The following is a 21,565-nucleotide window of genomic DNA, read 5'->3' as shown; positions in this document are numbered from 1 at the left end:
TTATATATATTTATATCTAAATTTAAATCATAACTCCTCGTGTGGTAACTTGATTAATGCTTTCTCTTGCATACATTTAGTACAGTTTCGAATCCATCAGTTTACATCTATTTTTTCATTTTAATTTTAACGAGTCAATTTTAAGTCAAACACGAGCTGAACACTAACACAAATATTTAAATCGATCAGAGTACGAATATATTGTTCAAGAGCCAATTTCAAACGAGCCGAACATGAGCTAAATTTTAGCTCGCTCGAGCCAGACTCGTTCACAACACAACATGTATGTAAATTTGAAAGAAAAAAATAAGTGGTATAAATGTAAATTTATCAATAAATATAATATTATTATATTTTTTTCAATGCCCCCATTTCCGAGGCCGTCAGAATCCAGGATGTCTTGTCGTTTTCCCTCCAGAGGGGAGTGGATCGCGGCTGCTGGCTGGAGAAGAAGACATCGGGTACTGCAGAGCAGGGCAGTACATTGTCATGGAGTCCCTCGGCGTTCTCTTGACGCATCCGATGAATACGTACCTCGAAGCCGAGCTGGATCGTCGGTGCAAGCTTTTCCGGCTGTGGGAGCCGCCGCCGGCGAGCCGTAAGGATTTCCTCCGCGCCAACTCGCCGTCAATCCGCGCATTGGTTGGCAACTCGACGGTGAGTGCGGACGCCGATATAATCGAAGGCATCGTTGCCTGTTACAGCGTCGGCTTTGATAAAGTCGATCTCGCCAAATGCCGGGCGAGGGGCATTCGCGTCACCAACACTCCCGATGTGCTCACAGACGACGCTGCAGACCTAGCAATCGCCCTCTCCATCGCAACATTGCGGAAGATCTGCAGTGCAGAGCGTTACTTAAGGAGCGGGGCATGGAAGGCCAAGGGCGACTACATGATCGCTTCCAAGGTAATTTTTGCGATCTTTGAATGAGTGAATATTTGATTATTATTTGCTTCTAGAGTTGAGCAATGTACATGATCACTTCCACGGTAATTTTGCGATCTTTGAATTTCTGGGTGCTTCTTGAGTTGAGCATAGTAATGCTGGAAGGGGGGTGATGGTGGGGTGAGTGACATGGGGGTATTTCTCAGTGAAAAGTTTTGTGACAACCCAAATTCTCACCCATCAAGGTATTGTCCGCTTTCGCCAAAAGACCTCACAATTTTGCCCATTTGATGTAACTTCCTAGGAGGTCACCCATCCTATGAGTGCTCCAACATGAGCGCACTTAACTTTGAGAGTTTCTAATGAAATTTTATCGTTATACAAAATGCATCTCGATGCTTAAAAGTTCAGCTTCATTTTATTTCAGGAGCTTCACAATCTCCCTCACTTAAGTAATTAACATCATCGTTAGTGCTCTTAGCCCTAATCATCCACCAAACATATATTTCTATCTTTAGGCTGGTCAAATGTTCTATATCATTTGTGATAGCATAAACTTTCACCCATCAAGGTATTGTTCTCATTGACCAAATGGCCTCACATTTTTGTCCAGTTGATGTAACTTCCTAAGAAGTCACCCATCTTAGGAGTGCTCTAGCACGAGCACACTTAACTTTGGGGTTTCTAATGAAATTTCATCTTTACATCAAAAGACGTCTTGTTGTTTAAGAGTTTAGCTTAATTTTACTTAAGGGGTTTCATTGGTCCTTCCTTCAATAAGAGACTAGATTAGAGATGGTTTTGATATTCCTTCTTTACAAATTCAGTAAAAGGTTTTCTGACAGCCCAAATTCTCACCCATCAAGGTATTGTCTGCTTTGGCCAAATGACCTCACTTTTTTGCCTATTTGATGGAAATTCCCAGGAGGTCACCCATCCTAGGAGTGCTCCAACACAACACGCTTAACATTGAAATTTTCTAATGAAATTTTATCGTTATACAAAAATGCTCATCAATGTTTAAGAATTTATGTTCATTTTACTTAAGGGGTTTCACAATCTCCCCTACTTAAGTAATTAACATCATCATTAGTGATCTTAGCCCGGAATCATTCACCAAACATATATATCTATCTTCAGGCTGGTCTAATGTTCTAATATCATTTGTGATAGCCCGAACTTTAACCCAACACTCTTTGACCAAATGGCCTCACATTTTTGCCCAACTGGTGTAACTTCCCAGGAGGTCACTCATCCTAGGAGTGCTCCGACATGAGGGTGCTTAATTTTGGGGGTTTAAAATGCGCCTAGATGCTTAAGAGTTCAACTTCATTTTACTTAAGGGGTTTTATAACCTCCCCACTTAAGTAATTAACATCATCGTTAGTGCTCTTAGCTCGTAATCATCCGCCAGACATATTTTTCTATCTTTAAGCTAGTCTAGTGTTCTGATATTATTTGTGATAACCTAAACTTTCACCCGTCAAGGTATTGTCCTCTTTGACCAAATGACCTCTCATTTTTGCCCAGTTGGTGTAACTTTCAAGATCACCCATCTTAGGAGTGCTCTTAGCACAGACACACTTAAATTTGAAGTTTCTAATGAAATCCCATTTTTACATCAGAAGGCATATCATTATTTAAAAGTTTAACTTAATTTTAGTTAAGGGGTTTCACAGGTCAATCCTTCAGTAAGAGACTGGATTAGAGATGGTTTTGATATTCCTTCTTTACAAATTCAGTAAAAGGTTTTGTGATAGCTCAAATTATCACCCATCAAGGTATTGTTCGCTTTTGCCAAACGACCTCACTTTTTTGTCCATTTGATGTAAATTCTCAGGAGGTCACCCATCCTAGGAGTGCTCCAACACGACATGCTTAACATTGGAGTTTCTAATGAAATTTTATTGTTATACAAAAATGCTCATCGATGTTTAAGAGTTTAGTTTCATTTTACTTAAGGGATTTCACAATCTCCCCTACTTAAGTAATTAACATCATCATTAGTGCTCTTAACCCGGAATCATTCACCAAGCAGATATATCTATCTTCAGGCTGGTCTAATGTTCTAATATCATTTGTGATAGCCCGAACTTTAACCCAACACTCTTTGACCAAATGGCCTCACATTTTTGCCCAACTGGTGTAACTTCCCAGGAGGTCACTCATCCTAGGAGTGCTCCGACATGAGGGTGCTTAATTTTGGGGGTTTAAAATGCGCCTAGATGCTTAAGAGTTCAACTTCATTTTACTTAAGGGGTTTTATAACCTCCCCACTTAAGTAATTAACATCATCGTTAGTGCTCTTAGCTCGTAATCATCCGCCAGACATATTTTTCTATCTTTAAGCTAGTCTAGTGTTCTGATATTATTTGTGATAACCTAAACTTTCACCCGTCAAGGTATTGTCCTCTTTGACCAAATGACCTCTCATTTTTGCCCAGTTGGTGTAACTTTCAAGATCACCCATCTTAGGAGTGCTCTTAGCACAGACACACTTAAATTTGAAGTTTCTAATGAAATCCCATTTTTACATCAGAAGGCATATCATTATTTAAAAGTTTAACTTAATTTTAGTTAAGGGGTTTCACAGGTCAATCCTTCAGTAAGAGACTGGATTAGAGATGGTTTTGATATTCCTTCTTTACAAATTCAGTAAAAGGTTTTGTGATAGCTCAAATTATCACCCATCAAGGTATTGTTCGCTTTTGCCAAACGACCTCACTTTTTTGTCCATTTGATGTAAATTCTCAGGAGGTCACCCATCCTAGGAGTGCTCCAACACGACATGCTTAACATTGGAGTTTCTAATGAAATTTTATTGTTATACAAAAATGCTCATCGATGTTTAAGAGTTTAGTTTCATTTTACTTAAGGGATTTCACAATCTCCCCTACTTAAGTAATTAACATCATCATTAGTGCTCTTAACCCGGAATCATTCACCAAGCAGATATATCTATCTTCAGGCTGGTCTAATGTTCTAATATCATTTGTGATAGCCCGAACTTTAACCCAACACTCTTTGACCAAATGGCCTCACATTTTTGCCCAACTGGTGTCACTTCCTAGGAGGTCACCCATCCTAGGAGTAACTTTGGGAGTTTAAAATGCACCTAGATGCTTAAGAGCTCAGCTTCATTTTACTTAAGGGGTTTTACAATCTCCCCCACTTAAGTAATTAACATCCTCGTTAGTGCTCTTAGCTCGTAATCATCCGCCAGAAATATTTTTCTATCTATAGGCTGGTCTAATGTTCTGATATTATTTGTGATGGCCCAAACTTTCACCCATCAAGGTACTGTCCTCATTGACCAAATGACCTCTCATTTTTGCCCAGTTGGTGTAACCTTCGATATCACTCATCTTAGGAGTGTTCTTAGCACAGGCACACTTAACTTTGGAGCTTCTGATGAAATCCCATCTTTACATCAGATGGCATATCATTATTTAAGAGTTTAGCTTAATTTTACTTAAGGGGTTTCACAAGTCAATCCTTCAGTAAGAGACTAGATTAGAGATGGTTTTGATATTCCTTCTTTACAAATTCAATAAAAGGTTTTGTGATAGCCCAAATTTTCACCCATCAAGGTATTGTCTACTTTGGCCAAACGGCCTCATAGCTTTGCCCATTTGATGTAACTTCCTAGGAGGTTACCTATCGTAGGAGTACTCCAACACAAGCACGCTTAAATTTAGAGTTTCTAATGAAAATTTATCATTATACAAAAATGTTTCTCGATGTTTAAGAGTTTAGCTTCATTTTACTTGGTTTCACAATCTCCCCCACTTAAGTAATTAACATTATCATTAGTGCTCTTAGCCCATAATCATCTACTAGGCAGATATTTCTATCTTTAGGCTGGTCTAATGTTCTGATATCATTTGTGATAGCCTAAACTCTCACCCATTAAGGTATTGCCCTCTTTGATTAATGCCCTCACATTTTGCCTAATTGGTGTAACTTCCTTGGAGGTCACCCATCATATGAGTACTCTAGCAGGAGCACACTTAACTTTGGAGTTTCTAATGAAGTTCCATCTTTATATCAAAAGACATCTCGCTGTTTAAGAGTTTAACTTAATTTTACTCAAGGGGTTTCACATGTATTTTCGTCAGTAAGAGACTAGATTAGAGATGGTTTTGATGTTCTTTTTTTACGAATTCAGTAAATGGTTTTGTGGCAGCCCAAATTCTCATCTATCAATGTAATGTCTGCTTTGGCCAAATGATCTCACAATTTTGCCTCATTTATGTAACTTCCAAGAAGGTCACTCATCCTAGGAGTGCTCCAACACGAGCACACTTAATTTTAGACTTTCTAATGAAATTTTATCGTTATACAAAAATACGCCTCGAGGTTTAAGGGTTCAGCTTCATTTTACTTAAGAAGTTTCACAATTTTCCCCACTTAAGTAATTAACATCATCGTTAGTGCTCTTAGCCCGGAATCATCCGCCAGACATATATTTCTATTTTTTGGTTGGTCTAATGTTCAGATGTCATTTATGATAGCTCGAATTCTCACCCATCAAGATATTGTCCTCTTTGACCAAATAATCTTACATTTTTGCCCAGTTGGTGTAACTTCCCATGAGGTCACCCATATTAGGAGTGCTCTAGCAAGAGCACACTTAACTTTGAAGTTTCTAATGAAATTTCATCTTTACATGAAAAGTCGTGCCAATGTTTAAAAATTCAACTTCATTTTACTTAAGAGGCTTCACAGGTCCTTCCAGATTAGAGATGGATGAAACTTGAAAGTAAGGCTTTTTGGGGGTTGAGGATGTGCTCTATCAGATCTATGGTGAAATAAAACAGATCGGGCCAAACTAATGACTAAAGGCAACATAAGAGGGAAGGTGATGAGGCTGCTGACTGCGAGGGCAAGAGAGGGTAAAGAAATGAAGAAAGAGGGGGGCTCTTTGGTGAGAATACTTAGATATAGGCATACTTTTCAACCAAAAAATCTGCCACTTGTGTCCAACAACTTTTTCCCGTAGATAGTTCTGATAAAATTTTCATTTGGTGACCCCTTGTTTTCCTTTAACATAGAAACTTGATGTTACAATAGAAATAAAATCTACAATAATCGTTCGAAGAAACAAAATATCCTCATATTCTTGCAGTTATCCTTGTTGTGATTCGTCAACTTTCTCTGATTTGAAGTAGCTTTGCTTTGCAGAGTTGAATTGATGTTACTATGCATAGCATATCTACGTTGAACCTCCAACTATCCATGAGTTTGCAAGAATGGGAGCCGTAGGAAAATCTATATGTACAAGCATCTTCAAAACTAGTCATTTGTTTCCTATAAATCGATTACAGATAAAAGAGGATTATAAAATATTACAAAAAGAAAACTCAGATAATAACCATTTAGTCTTGCACTCGTATGGAACATATGATAATTTGCTGTATAATTGGGCCCATGAATGCAAAAGAAAGCACAAGCACTAATTGCAACATTAACTCAAATAATGGATAATTGTGCTACATAATTTAACATACCTATCATCATTTATATCAACTTGATGTAGCACATATGAATGAAGGCTGTGAAAGTGAATTGCTAATTACGATGCAACAATATATAAGAATGATGATGTGGATCAATCATATCAGCTCTCTAAAAAATAAACCATTTAGGGCACCATGCAAGTCATAATAGTCAGTATGATAAATGAGATCAATCAGTGGTGACATAAAGTTGCGGGATATAATTAGTTGTGGATCACAGAAAAGGAATATGAATAGGCAACCCCCTATGGTATGGTATGCATTAAAGTATATTTGAGGTATTATATCATACTAGTTTGTGCATCCTAGGGGTAAAAAATGCATCATTTTTCTTAAAATGATTAGCTCGACTAGTAATCTATCGAATGATGGTTAGATGGTATCAGAGGCATCTAAAATACATTATGGCTCAGTGACCTTAAAGAAAATGCCTAAAATGTATGGATTGGTGGATAATTCAATTAATGTCAACTTAAGTGGTGCATCCTTGCTTTGATTAAAGAAATGTTTAACGCTAGTTCTACTTTTACGCAGTTCATTTTAGCTTTCGTTCTTTGGTTTCTTGATAGGGAACAACTACATAGTTTTTCCCTTATATTTTAATGCATTTGTATTATTTCTACAATAGTAGGAAACACTTGTGCTAAGTAGTCATGCTATGGTTTATATAATATGCTCTATGTCTATGGGTAGAACACACCATATAAATCATTCTCACAACTTTCTAGTTTGATGGGAATTAGACATCTAATGGTAGCAAATAGGGAATTATTGTTCACTTAACTAACATTAAATGTATTGAGATGTTGCTTAGTTTACATATTAGCTTTAAAAACCTGTGTGGATATGACATTGATGGGACTACCACTGCTTATAATTAGTCTACACCTCTTATCATTATATGTTGTGGACAAATAAATTTTTTTTAATAACTGAACTTGTTTTTTTCATATAAATTTAGGATTAATACATGTTAGTAGCAATTTTATGAACATTTGCATGACTTTCAGGTATATGCACACCCAGAATTTGGTAGTCACGAGATAAAATGTACCAAATCTGGGTATATTTTAATGTTTCTTTTTTTAGCGAGGGCATGTTTCACCTGAAAAATAACCTAGCCTATTGCCATATTATGATTTATTGGCATAAGAATTTGATTGATATTGTTTATTATTGACCATTAGTATACGCATACATAGGTAAGTGCTTAAGTCCCAAAATACTTCTTTTTCATACACTTAGCAATAGTATCTTTAAACGAAATGCACATTCACTATATTCTGTGTTTTAATTGTGTCTTCAAAATAAGTACCTCGAGATCAATTTGAGGACCTCCAAAACTTGTGCAATTAGATCAATTTGAAGATTTACAAAACATTATATAACACATCATGCAAGGCCTTAAACCTCAATTGTAACTTTTAACACTTAGGAATATAGCCTCACTTATTGAAAATATTTAACCTTACTTTCATGCTTACCATAAAGATGAAAACACTAATAGGAGACTGCTTGTGCGAAGACACCAATCTAAAATGATATTAGGATATATGATGATCCCTTTAATAAACTTAAAATTGAAGTTATTTCTTTTGTTGTGATCCATGATCTAAATAAATTCTAAGATTGACATGCTCAAATTGGCTATTTTTTTGACTATTACAATATGAATAATTATTGAAGGGTTAAGTTTGTTAAAATGAAATTAACTGAATATGCTAAAATTTATTTGAACAATATTCTTACTAATGAACAGATAAATAATTGAATTATATGAATTTTGATTAAAATGAAACAAGTGATTTGAACAAATATTGCCCAAAGCATTGTGATAAATGTTTAAAAAAGCATGCGAGGCATCCACTTCGAGGTGCCCCTCAATTCGAGGCTCTTGAGCAAAGACTCAAAGCGTAAGCCTCGCCAGTGCGGGCGAGGCTTATGCCTTTTTGTAGTGAGGCGTATGACTCCAGGCGTTTATGCCTTGAAACGAATGAGGCATCGAAGCAAATTACCTAATATAAATTAAACTCAAAAACCATATAATACAATTAGGGTTGGAGCATCATTTCAAGAGCTTAATTGCTTCTTTCTCGTGCTTCATTCCGAGCCTTTGAGTATGTCTCCTTCGAAGAATAATCTGATCATCGAAGTTCAGCGTCGTCTCGGGCGCAAGTCCAGCGTCGAAGGCTTCTGCGTTTTTTCTTCTTGAGCTGTTTGTGACTTGAGCGTCGAAGTCCAATTAAAGGCTTCTGTGTCTTATGCGTTCTGAACTATCTTCTTTTGCATGGCGTCCTGTCCAATATAGAAGTCTGGCTTCTGTGTCGACTTCCGTCCCGAGCCTCAAAAAATTGGGTGGTATGTATGTAAATGCCCGTTAGAAGTATATGTACTTTATATTTTATTAAACTATCATATTTATAAAAATTAATATTAGGGGGATTTAGTCATTTGCATACATACCACTCAATTCTTATTAAAGTTTAGGGTGTTAGATTGAAAATTAATAAGAATCCGAGCTAATTTTAATTGTAAATATGCAATTTCTCAAAATTTTAAGCTCATTGGTATTGACTATGAATGTCCTTGACTCATTATTTGCTTGATTCATTTGGATAGGTAATTAGGTGCAACTTTCTTTTTAAATTAGAATGCGTGGTGGCAAAAGAAAAAAAAGGTCCGGCTTGGAAATATGGCAGAAGGTGCAAGAAAAGGATATTCTTATTTGTAATGTAAATTTTGTGACAAGCGAATTACTGGTGCTGTGAAGCGGCTTAAAGATCACTTAGCTTGCACATATTTAATTGTTGGAGCATGTGAGAAAATATCAGACGAAGTTAAGGAGTATTTTGAATATTTAAAAAACTATCATCTCAGGAGAAACTATGCAAAGAAATATGGAAGAGATGGTGAATAATTCTTATGTAGGTTCTCAATTTGATGGTTCTAGCAGTGGAAGTCATTCGTATTCTTCTGATTGAGAAACTCGAGGATAAATTGATAGATTTGTAATTAGTGGGGATGAAGATGAAAATATCAACTCTTAACCAATTTCTCCTTTAGCTTCTGGAAAAGAACACAAAAATAAAAGTCTTCTTTTTAATGTGGTTAGGAGTCTTCATTGGATTAACATGCTACGCTTTGTTGACATGGATGAGGATTGAATCTTTCGAGCGTATGTAAGCTGCGAACTGGGACATTGGATGAGGAGGTTAGAACAACTACAAAAATGGTTGATGAAGCGAAGAAGACTTGTTGAAATAGGAGTTACAATAATGTCAGATGGTTGATCAGATAATTAGGCAGAAAAATATTATAAATTTTATTAACAACTCTTATGGAATAATATTTTTGAAATTAGTTGATATATCAACCTTTGTAAAAGATGCTCAATTATTATTTAAAATATTTGAAGAGGTTATTCAAATAGTTGGAGAGGGCTTGGTTGTTCAATGGACTCCTTGTGCTACTCATTCTCTTGATTATTCAAATCATTTAAAGCATAATTAGTGAAACACTTATTCTCACAAAATCGCCTTTTTCTAGATAGTCTTTCTTTCCACGTTTTCTAACCAAGACTTGGGGAGTGATAACAAGAATAAAATTACAAGAATGAACTAGAATACTAAACAAGTGTTTTTTATGGTGCTTTTTATTAATGCGAAGTACAAAAAAAATCTATTACAAGATTGGACTTTTTTTAGCAAACTTGATCTACTGGGAATGAAAACTTACTTGAAAGAGCTTCAAATTTTAGGAGGAAAGATTATGTTTCAACATGGATGTATCATGGCTATTTATAGAAAAGGTGGAGGGGTAAAATGGATTAAAAGCCCCGCTAGATCCATGAAATAAATGAAGTACACAATTTTTATCAAGGAAACTAGCCAATATAGTGTAGATTGCAATGTCTTGTCGACATCCGTAGAGGAAAATTTTCAAATATAAAGAAAGATATGTGTATGATTACTTAAATTAAATGGAGCCCGTCAACTTAGTAAAAAATTGAGACATCTAATAATTCAATTTTAACAAGCCTCAACACTTCTTTTTAGTATCATATAAATTATTATAGAATAGTTTTGGATATATTTAAGTATTATAAAGTGTATGTTTGTGTGTGTCCTGGTCTTTAGTCAGCCTCCTATTGCATTTTCTTTTCTCTTTTTGGTGATAGTAGGCTTTTAAAGAGGGAGGGAATGGCTTCTTTAAAGTTGCCCTTGCATGAGAAGAGAAATGAAGCTAGAGGATATGATTATTAAGAAACAATTAATCAAATTGGCAACACTTTTCAGCATGCGTAGCTCACTTTCCTATAATCTTTGGGAGATTTTGTTGTAGGGAGCCATAAATAAATGTGTTTCCTTACAGTACTCTACAACATTTTTTCCTTATACAAGCCATTTCTCAACGAAATCACAAAATGTCAATGAGATTGTCACTTAGAGAGCAACTTAAATCTTTTGACTATTAGAAATATTTAGGTGGTTAATGGTTTTAAAAATGAAGAAGCAAAGAAGATGACAGATAAAGGGAAGAAGTGAATAAGAAAAGGAAAAGCCGAACAGTGGAGAAGCCATTTAATTCTTTGTACTACTTGATTATGGAGTTTGCATTTGGAGTATCAAAGCTTTCGATAGTTTGGTTTTTCTGGAGGCAAATCATACTTTATTATTATAAATGGTTTATATGAAGAAATTTAGGGGTAGAAGAAATGAGGAGTCGGGATATGCTTCCTTCATTATTTCAATTTACCCTATTTAAATGAAATAAAGATTGAAATTTTCTATTTTTAATACTACAATCAATCTAGGAATGTTTTTCTCTTTGACTATTAACTGAAGATTTGAAAATACAATTTAAATGAATTTGTCTCTTTACGATTTGAAAAAGTAGGGCTTCTTGTTCATCACGCAGCTTGATTGCATTGGATTTATTGATGGTTTCCTTTTATACCTTTTTTCTGCAGGTTCTTATTGGTTCTTTTATGAAGGGAAACGGTTGCTATTAGCTCAAGTTTCGTAAGAGCGTGAGATTGATTAAACATTTTATTTTGAAGGAAAATAGAAAAGCTTGTTGTGCTCTTTTCACTTTAATGCTCTATTTATCATAAGATCAGGTCTAACTTAATGCAAGTGTAGCCAAGAAATTAAGTGCTCATTTACATTTACCATAGTCTATATTTAAAATTTTTAAGAGTAAAACAAAATGATAAAACGTGGCCTTATTAAATATTTAAAACATTCTTAACATGTACATTTTATGTTGATTTGCTTTGAGAAGAACAAATAGTTTGAGTTATTTAGTAGATTGTAAAATAAATACATAACTTTAGATTTTCTTGTTTAATTTGAAAAAAAAAATGAATCCAATGTAACATATGCCCATCAATGACAATAGAAATTGGTCAAGCCACTGACTCTTTTACCAACCAAAATGTGCATCAATCATGGGCAAAATTTTACACAAAATGGTATATGGTATATTTGATATTCACTCAAATCAGACGAATTCATGACATTAAAATTGGATTAGATAATAAATTCTATATGCATTATAATTTTACAGTCCATTTATTTTTTATCCGACCAAACGTTTGAATTTATATATATGTCCCCGATATCTTTGTGTCATGGCTAGGGTGTAAACGAACTGTACGCAAACTAACAAAGTTCGTGTTCGTGTTCAGCTCGTTTGAAATCTTGTGTGTTTAAAATAGGCTCGTGTTTGAAATTGTTCGTAAAGTTACTGTTCGTGTTCGGTTTGATTTGTTTGAAATATGTTTGAAATATTTGAAATGTTTGAAATGTTCGAGTTGTTCGAATTGTTTGAAATCTTACAAATTTGTTTGTATTGTTCGAATTGTTCTAAATCTTTCAAAAGCTTAAACCTATATAAAGTTAATGTTTAAATCTGTATGAATTACAACACAAATGCAAAATAGTCGAAACACAACTCACAATAAAACCATAATATTATCTCATTCCATAAGAAAGTTCAGATCTAGAGACAATATGCGAGATTTCACTCTCAAAAACTATGTTTAAGTCAAAGAAACTAAATAAAAGTCAAATAAACTAAATAAATTTAAAAGAAATATAAGAAAATTTAAGCTAAGAGACGAACCTGAAGATAAATATGAAATTATAAAATTTAATATATGCTAAGTGGCGAATCTGAAGATCAGATTATAATTTATAGGATTTAATTTTTTAAAATATGCTAAATTTTTAGAGTATATAATTATTTTTAAAATATGATAAATTTTTTATATATAATTATTTTAAATTATTTTATATTTCGAACAATAACTATTCAAACACGATCGAAAAAGTGACTCTTTGTGTTTGGTTCATTTATAAACCGAACGAAAAAAATTGTTCGTGTTCATCTCGTTTGCTTATTGAACGAATCGAACATGAACTCCCCGACGACCTGAACACGAACTGTTCGCGAACAACGAGTTTTTTTGACAGCCCTAGTCCTGGCATGAAAAATTTCTAGCTTCTCTCATATTATTGAGGTAACTATTTTGTTCATTGCACTGTAAATTCTTTCATCCTTGAATTGTGTACACAATCTTTATGTATTGATAATGATTAAAGCTAAAATGCCAACTTTTGTGCAAATTGGATTTGAAAGAAACTTAATTAGAGGATGACAAACAAGACACTTGGAAATATGAAAACAACAATAAACACAAAACACCCCTAGAGCAAGGATCAGAGATGATGGGTTGCATGTCGAGGTAGTGGAAACAGAGAGTGATAGGTGGTAGGAAGGTTTAACGACAACGAGGGGAAGGCGATTTGGCGGTTGGACAACAAGAGGCTATGGGGTGGGCAGCAGCAAGATGGACTGGGTTGGTGCGGGTGGATAGCAAGTGTGCAGTGCCAGGAGGGTGACAACAATCTAGGAGCAAGGAGAGGCGGCAATAGTAAGGAGGGGGTGCATGGAATGGTCGACAACAAACAGACAAGGGAAATAGTGAAGGAAATATGTGGAGGTAATCATCACCCTAGAGCAGGAGACAGCTGGAACACCGACTGTCGAATACAACCTTAGCAAGGGAAATATGTTGACGACAAAAAAACTGAAGCAAAAAACTGAGGCCTAAACAGAGAAAACAACATATATTATAATAGGTAAGAGGAGCTACCTTCCCCTTTGGGCGACAACCTAACCCAAAGGAAAGGGCTGACCAACCCATGAATCCTCTCCCGCTGAACCAAATTTGTTAGTTTGGTGAGCCCCACATCACTCTCCTATGGTTGGGGGAGTTTCAACCTCATTCGTCGAAGCTTCTGGTTCCTTATAGCACGGAGTCAAATCCGCTATGTTGAAAGTAATATAAATATTATAGTCCCTTAATTGGTTGATCTTGTAGGCGTTGTTCAACTTCTTGAGAATTATGAAAGGTTGATCTGTTCTGGACTTGAATTTCCCGAAGGATCCAACCAAAAACTTTTCTTTCTTCAACTTGATCCATGCAAGATTCTCTTCTTAGAATGTCACATTCTTTCTAGTTTTCTTTGCTTGTGTCTGCTACTGGCGGTTCTGATTGGTGTTCTCCTTTTCCACCTCTGCGTGTAACTTTTGAATCTCTTGCACCCTTTCCTCAGTTTCCTCACTAATCTCTAATATCTCTGATGTTAGGAGTGGTACCAAGTTAAGTGGAGTGAGTGGGGTGTGCCCATACACAATCTCAGATGAGGTGCGCCCATGCACAATCTCTAATGGGGTGTATCTCGTTGTCTAACTCACAGATCTGTTGTAAGCAAATTTGGTCTGGGCTAGGAGGTCCCACTGCTTAATATTTTTCCGCACAAAGCACCTCCGGAGGTTCCTCAGACTCATGTTCATTGCTTCTGCCTAATCGTATGTCTGTGGATGAGTCGCTCGGCTAAATTGAAGTTTAGTGCCAAGCTTCCCCCATAGGGTTCTTCAAAAGTGACAAAAACTTAACATCTCTGCCGGAAGTAATGGTTCTGGATATTTCGTGCAGTCTCACGACATCCCTAAAGTACAAGTTAGATGTGATGCATCCAACCTCTGGTGGCAATGTATGAAATACATCATCTTCGAGAAGCTATCTACAACCATCACAGAGTTCATGTTCCTCTGTGTCCTCGGAAGACTCTCCATAAAATTCATGCTAACATCCACCCATGGGGCATTCAGTATTGGTAAAGGAGTATATAGTCTTGCATTTTGTCCTCTGGTTTTGGCCATATGATAAATTTTGCACTGTCTGATGCACTGCTTCACATCTCTCATCAATTAGGGCAAAAAAAAAGTGTTCTTGCACGATTGCGAGAGTTTTATCCCTATCAAAGTGTTCTGCAAGTCTTCTATTGTCACGTTCACAAATAATGGACTCTCTCAACGAACATCTAGGAGTACAAGCATATTCTAGTGGAACTAGTTACCATCAGCCCTGTGATACTATCTGAGAATTCTCCTGACACTGCTCGCAGATCTCTTCGAAATCTTCATATTTCCTTTACAACTCCTTCACTTCCTCAAAACTTATGACTTGAGTCTGCATAGAAGTGATCAACAAATTACGGCGGCTTGGTGTATCTGCTACTAAATTCTGGCTTCTTGCCTTGTGCTTAAGCACAAATCGGAATGATGCCAAGAATTCCACCCAAGATGCATGTTGGCCCTTCATTTTGTTCTGGCTATTCAAGAATTTTAAAATCTTATGATCCGTATATAAGGTGAACTTGCTCGTCGACAGGTAATGACTCCAGTGATTAAGAGCTTTCATGATCGCATATAACTCTTTGTCATACGTCAAGTATATTCTCCTTTACTCATTTAACTTCTTACTAAAGATTGCTATGGGGTGGCCTCCCTGTCTCAGTATTGCTCCAATTCCCACATTAGAGTTTTACACTCCACCTTGAACAACTGATTGAAGTATGGTAATACTAATATTGGTTCCTGAGTCACCTCTCCTTAAGTGTATCGAAACAGGACAAAGCTGCATCCATCCACTGAAACTTCTCCCTTTTCAAAAGTTATGTCAGAGGAACTGTGATGGTGCTGAAGCTCTTGATGAATCACCTATAGAATAATGAAAGCCCCAAAAATTGGCTCAACTCGGTAAAGGATCTTTGGGTCGTCCAGCTCACGATGGCCTTGATCTTTGCTGGATCCATCTGAATGCCTGCATTCGACACAATATAACCCCAAAAGCATCCTTGTGCTTTCAAAGAGCGACACTTCTTTTGGTGGGCGTATAATTTTTCTGATCGCAAAACCTCGAATACCGTCCTCCGGTGCTGTAAGTGCCCCTCCTCGGATTTGCTATATATATCAGTATAATCAAAGTACATCACTACAAACTTCCTGATGTGAATCTGAAACACTTAATTCATCAATCTCATTAATGTGTTGTGCGTATTAGACAATCTGAAAAGACATGTTTGTCCACTTGTATAATCCATCCAGGCTTTGAAAGCAGTCTTCCTCTCGTCCCCTAAACTCATCTAAATCTGGTTATATGTACTCCGAAATCTTCATATTTCCTTACAACTCCTTCACTTCCTCAAAACTTATGACTCGAGTCTGCATAGAAGTGATCGACAAATTACGGCGGCTCGATTTATCTGCTACTAGATTCTGGCTTCTCGCCTTTTGCTTAAGCACAATTTGGAATGATGCCAAGAATTCCACCCAAGATGCATGTTGGCCTTTCATTTTGTTCTGGCTATTTAAGAGGTCTTCCGACGAGGTATGAGGAACTTGTATTTGATATAGTGATCTTGTTAATGGCATGACTATCAAATCACATCTTTCACGATTCGTCCTTCTTCGGTATCATCAAGGAAGGGACTACACATCGGCTTGTACTTTCTCCGACCAAAGCCCATTTAACGAGATACTGTACCTGTCGCTGTAATTCCTTGTGCTCTACTGGTCTTAATTGGTAGGCAGGCCTGTTTGGCAATGCTGATCCAGCGATGAGATTTATGACATGTTGAATGTCTCTCAATGATGACAATCTCTCTGGAAGGTTGTCAGTCACATAGCAGTGGTTCTATGGGTTCTGGTATCTCAACCTTCTTCTCAGTTCCCTCTAACAGGACTAAAGTCATTGTTACTGGAGCCTCTCGTACCGACTGCATAAAGGTGACTCTTGGAACTATCGTCTCTTCTGTGATGTCCCCTCCTTGTCTCTGATGAGCAAAAGAATTGTGTCTTCCATCATTCTTTAATGAATAAGTTTTTTTTTAACCTGTCTTGTTGGACCTTGCGATCGAACTACCACGACCTCCCCAACAAAATATGACAAGTGTCTATATACACCACTTTACACCACACCTGCTTCTGTAGCTGACCTCCATTTGAAAACTCAACCAACATTATTGATCCACTCATATCTCATTTCCCCTTTTCAACTAAGGGAGTAGGATTGAGGATGGTTCGTGTGGAAAACACCAATTTCTTCACATCAGAGTGGATATTACATTCTCATAATTTCCACTGTCAATAATCATGTTGCAGACTTTTACTTTCTTAGTGCACTTGGTGTGGAAAATACTTTGCTTTAGCCATGAATAATAATTCTTTGACCTAGCCTGCAAGACCCTCCTTATGACTACCATTTCTCCCTTATCTCTCTGGAGTTCAAGTTCCTTGTTCTGGTCCTCCTCTGCTTTCTCTTCACTCATGTCCTCGACCACACCTTGTTTAGTGAATGAAACAACTCGACTTGTGGGGCAGCTCAAGGCTGCGTCCATAGCTGTGGCACATTAAATATCTCCTGACAGGCGCTGTACTGGGAGAAATAATCTTTTAGGGTTTCTTTCTACTCAGAGATGGATTGTCACTTCCCTGTCTGGTATTCCCAATTTCTCGAGACGTACCCTTATTGTTAGCTATAGCAGTAGGTGGTTGTCTGAATGAGGGCGGTTGTCAACTTTTTTTTTGCTGTCTCTCCACCTTCAAGGCTACGATTTGGACATCTCCCAGTGACCAATAGGGCTGCAGTTGCACAATGACACTAATAAGGGGCTTCTGGCCCCCCCAGATATTGGGCTATGATATGTTCGTCTGGCTATGCTAACTCACATTCGTTTGTAGTTGGTCAAACTATGTCATGAACTCCACTACTATGTCTCTTTGTTTTAGGTGATGAAACCACATAAACATATTCTGATGGTAGTGATTAGGCAAGTAATCTGCTCTGCATCTTCTTCCATCTAGCAATCTTGTCACTTCTTTGCTTATTTGCCTCTACAAGTTTTCACACCACAAAGAAGCGCTCTTTTAATTTGATGGATGTAAGTTTCACCCTCTTATCTTTTGGCACCTTTTTATACTCGAAGATTTTCTCAACCGACTGCAACCATTCGATGAAATCATCTGGATCCATCCCCTCCATCCAAGTCCAATAGATTCATTTTTATTATTAAATCTCGCTATCATCTACACATTGTCTTCTCTCTCGACCTCATTTGATAATAAATTTTAAGAGCGTCCGTCCTCCTCCACTCTAAAGTCGTCCCTATGAAATTGATTCAGATTCTCCCATTTGAGTCACGATCGTGGGTAATCTTCCTTGGGGTTTGTCATCAATCTTCGCAAGCCTCTGCTGCAGTCGACGGATCTCTCGTTGTATCTCTTCCCGGGTAAGTTCCAGCATGTGGGTTGTTGGTAACATGGTTAACGTTTGGATTTGTGGGAGTGGGAGTGGAAGTGGAAGAGGAGGGTATTTAGGATAGGAAAAAAAATTCTGAAAAGTGGAGATGTGTAGGAAGGCTAGAAATCCTAGGATAGGACTACTCTTTGGCTAGCTCTGATACTAAATGATACCAGAGTTAACTCAAAACCAGGCGAACTCTTTGGCTAGCTCTGACACTAAATGATACCAGAGTTAACTCAAAACCAGGCGAAATGAAAATATTATTGTTTAAATTCAAAGTAAATTACAAACAAAGCACTTGGAAATAGGAAAACAATGACACAAACATAAAAGACCCCCTGGGATGAGGATCAGATGTGGTGGGCTGCGTGTCATGGTAGTGGAAACGAAGTGCGGTAGGTGATAATGAGGTTTAACGGCAGCGAGGGGATGGTGGTTTGGCGGCCGGACAGCAAGCAAGAGGCTGTGGAGAGGGCGGCAGCAAGCTGGACTGGGTTGGTGCATCTGGACAGCAAGTGCATGGTGCAGGGAGGGTGCCATCAATCTGGAAGGAGAGGGGAGGGCGGCAACAGTGAGGAGGGGGCGAATGGAAGGGGCGACAGCAAGCAGTCAAGGCAAACAAGGAAGAAAATATGTGGTGGTAATCATCTCCTTGCAGGAGAATACAACCAAGCATTCACAGAGTCCTTGGATCAGCCCTAACAAGGGAAAAAAGACTCCGACTGTAGAAAACAGTTGAACCCTAATCAGAGAAAACAACATATTTATAATAGTGAACTGGTCAGCCTGCTGAGCCATGTCTCAAATTGTGTACAGAATCTTTATGTAATGATTAAAGCTAAAAATGTCAACTATGTGCAAATTGGATTTTAACTAAACTTAATTAGGACACCAAGCACCTTGTCTGTAATTAAATTTTGTTTTATTTAATATAATTTATATGTACCATTTAAAAATAAAGCATGTGAAGTTAAGTTACTAACAAATCATTTCTGCATGGAATTTATTTATCATGTGATGATAACTAGTTTTTCTTGCCATCATACTCAGCAAATCTAATGACTGACATATTGCAAATCCTAAACAAACATCCCCAGTCTATCTTGTCAGTAATTTTATATTTGAAAGATTTACATGCATACCACTCAATCCCTATCTATTTACATATCTAACACCTAAACCTTCAATTTCTTACATTCATACCACCTTACCAATGCATGAAAAGCTGTAATCAGCCTCTTAAAAGCTAAAATGGCGGTATCATTGATGCAATATGAAAGATTTGAGTGCTATGAATGTAAAAAAGTAAAGTTTAGGCATTAGATATGTAAATACATAACTCTTGGGGGGTATGTATGTAAATGCCCAAACTGTCGATTATCATAGTTTTGTGTTTTCACCTCCAGTTCAGTGGCAAAACAATAGGGATAATTGGTCTCGGGAGGATCGGCTCAGCCATTGCCAAAAGAGCTGAAGCATTTGGATGCTTCATCTGCTACAATTCAAGAATACAGAAACCAAACACAAACTACAAATACTACCCCGACGCCGTCTCGCTGGCGAAGGACTCTGACGTGCTCGTGGTGGCATGCCCGCTCACCGCCGAAACTAGGCACATCGTCGACCGTAACGTGATGGATGCTCTCGGTCCGAACGGCGTGCTCATAAACATTGGTAGGGGATCTCATGTTGATGAGGGCGAGCTCGTCAAGGCGTTGATGGAGGGCAGGATTGGTGGGGCTGGGCTCGACGTGTTTGAGCACGAGCCTCATGTGCCGGAGATCTTGTTTTCGCTCGACAATGTGGTGCTGACACCACACGTTGGAAGCGCGACGGTCGAGACACGACGAGCCATGGCCGACCTGGTGCTTGGAAACCTGGAGGCGCATGTGATGAACAAACTTTTGCTTACTCCGGTGCTATGATTGAATTTGTGAGATTGTTTTTATATGGAGCTTTGTATTCTTGAGGATTATTTTTGGGTAGAGAATGACATTGACATTGATATTGAATTGACATATGTTTGAATAGCTTTAGCCTTTAGTGTGGGCCACAAGGAATGGGGGCAACATATATATGTTTCTCTTATGAAATTTTGGCGTTCTTAGAAGACTTTGTTTGAACTATAAATCTTTTAAAAACAACAAAAAAAAATTATAAAAAAAGAGAAAAAAACTACACACACACTCACACACACACACACACACAAATATATATATATATATATATATATATATATATATGGAAGATTTACACAATTGGGACACAATTCTTAGGTATTTACACATCTAACCCGCAAACTTTGATATTGACATTGCTATCACTCATGTACCTAAAGGTGTATTCATTTTAAAAAAAGAATGATTGTGATATTTTTTATGTGATCCGAAAGATTCGAGCGTAAAGAATATAAAAAATCAAAGTTTAGCTTTTAGATATTTAGATATAGCTATCTTCTTAAGGCTCACGTTGCCAGAGGGGATTTGAACCCTTCGACTTAAAAGGTCTTATAGTGGAAAAATTATTTCATACGGATCGTGCGTGCGGTGTTCGATCCGGACCGTAAATCACATGATTTACTGTCCGGATGTATTTCGGTGGGCCTCACTTAATTTTTTTTTTAAAACAGAAATAATCCTGACCGTAGATCACCGGTGATCTACGGTCAGGATTATTTCTGTTTTAAAAAAAAAATTAAGTGAGGCCCACCGAAATACATCCGGACAGTAAATCATGTGATTTACGGTTTTTTATAGTGGAGATGTCAACCAACAGGTCAGGATACACGACACATGTATGTATGCATATATATGTATACATATTCTTTTCGTAAAAAAAAAGTAGGTAGTATTTACATGCATACCATTAAATTCCTATTGATTTACTCATCTAGCCATTGAACTTTAACTTTTATGTTTACTGTACCCAAGTCATGCATGAAAATGTGTATTTCGCTTTTTAAAAGTTAAAATTAGTTGTATTTTATGTGATAGGAAAGTTCTGGGGGTATAAATGTAAGAAATAAAGTTTAGTGTTTACATATATGAAAATATAAGAATTGGATGTTATGTAAATGGCCCAAAAAATATTTTTCATAATATATATTATATATTAAATAGCATTTGTAATCTACAAGCAATGAGAGAAGTCCATAGTTTGGATAGGAAGTTTAGTAGGGCTCAAGAAAATTTGTTTGGCTAACAAATTGGAGTTCTCTTAAAATTATCACAAATGTCTGTTAAATTAGCTATACACTCACAACAATTTTACATTTTTGCCATTGACAGTTTGCGCGATTTTCAGAAGTGATTGAAATTTTGTTTCGAAGCTATGGGTTGTAAACGGATCTGAGTCAAGCTTGAGCTATCTTTAGCTTGAGATTGATTAAGTTTATGCAGCTCGAGTTTAAGCCTAAAAACTTCGAGCTGGCTCATGAGTTATTATAAAAAAAAGAGAAAAATATTAATTTAAAAAGAGATAATTAAATGCATAACACACAATTCTT

At 36.9% G+C, this 21,565-nt stretch overlaps 1 protein-coding gene across 1 annotated transcript; it reads left to right on the top strand.

Annotated features, from left to right (window-relative positions):
* The first annotated feature begins 388 nt into the window (after window positions 1–388).
* On the top strand, window positions 389–20,148 carry LOC110032843 (hydroxyphenylpyruvate reductase-like). The gene is made up of 2 exons (XM_020736610.1): window positions 389–906; window positions 19,467–20,148. Exons 1-2 carry the CDS (start codon window positions 490–492, stop codon window positions 19,983–19,985), a joined length of 936 nt encoding a protein of 311 aa, XP_020592269.1. The 5' UTR covers window positions 389–489; the 3' UTR covers window positions 19,986–20,148.
* Window positions 20,149–21,565: the final 1,417 nt, after the last annotated feature.

The sequence above is a fragment of the Phalaenopsis equestris genome, unplaced genomic scaffold, assembly GCF_001263595.1.
Source record: "Phalaenopsis equestris unplaced genomic scaffold, ASM126359v1 Scaffold001037, whole genome shotgun sequence".
In the NCBI taxonomy this organism is placed as follows: domain Eukaryota; kingdom Viridiplantae; phylum Streptophyta; class Magnoliopsida; order Asparagales; family Orchidaceae; genus Phalaenopsis; species Phalaenopsis equestris.
Note: the sequence above shows the minus strand (reverse complement) of the source record. Positions and strands in the feature narration are given on the sequence as shown.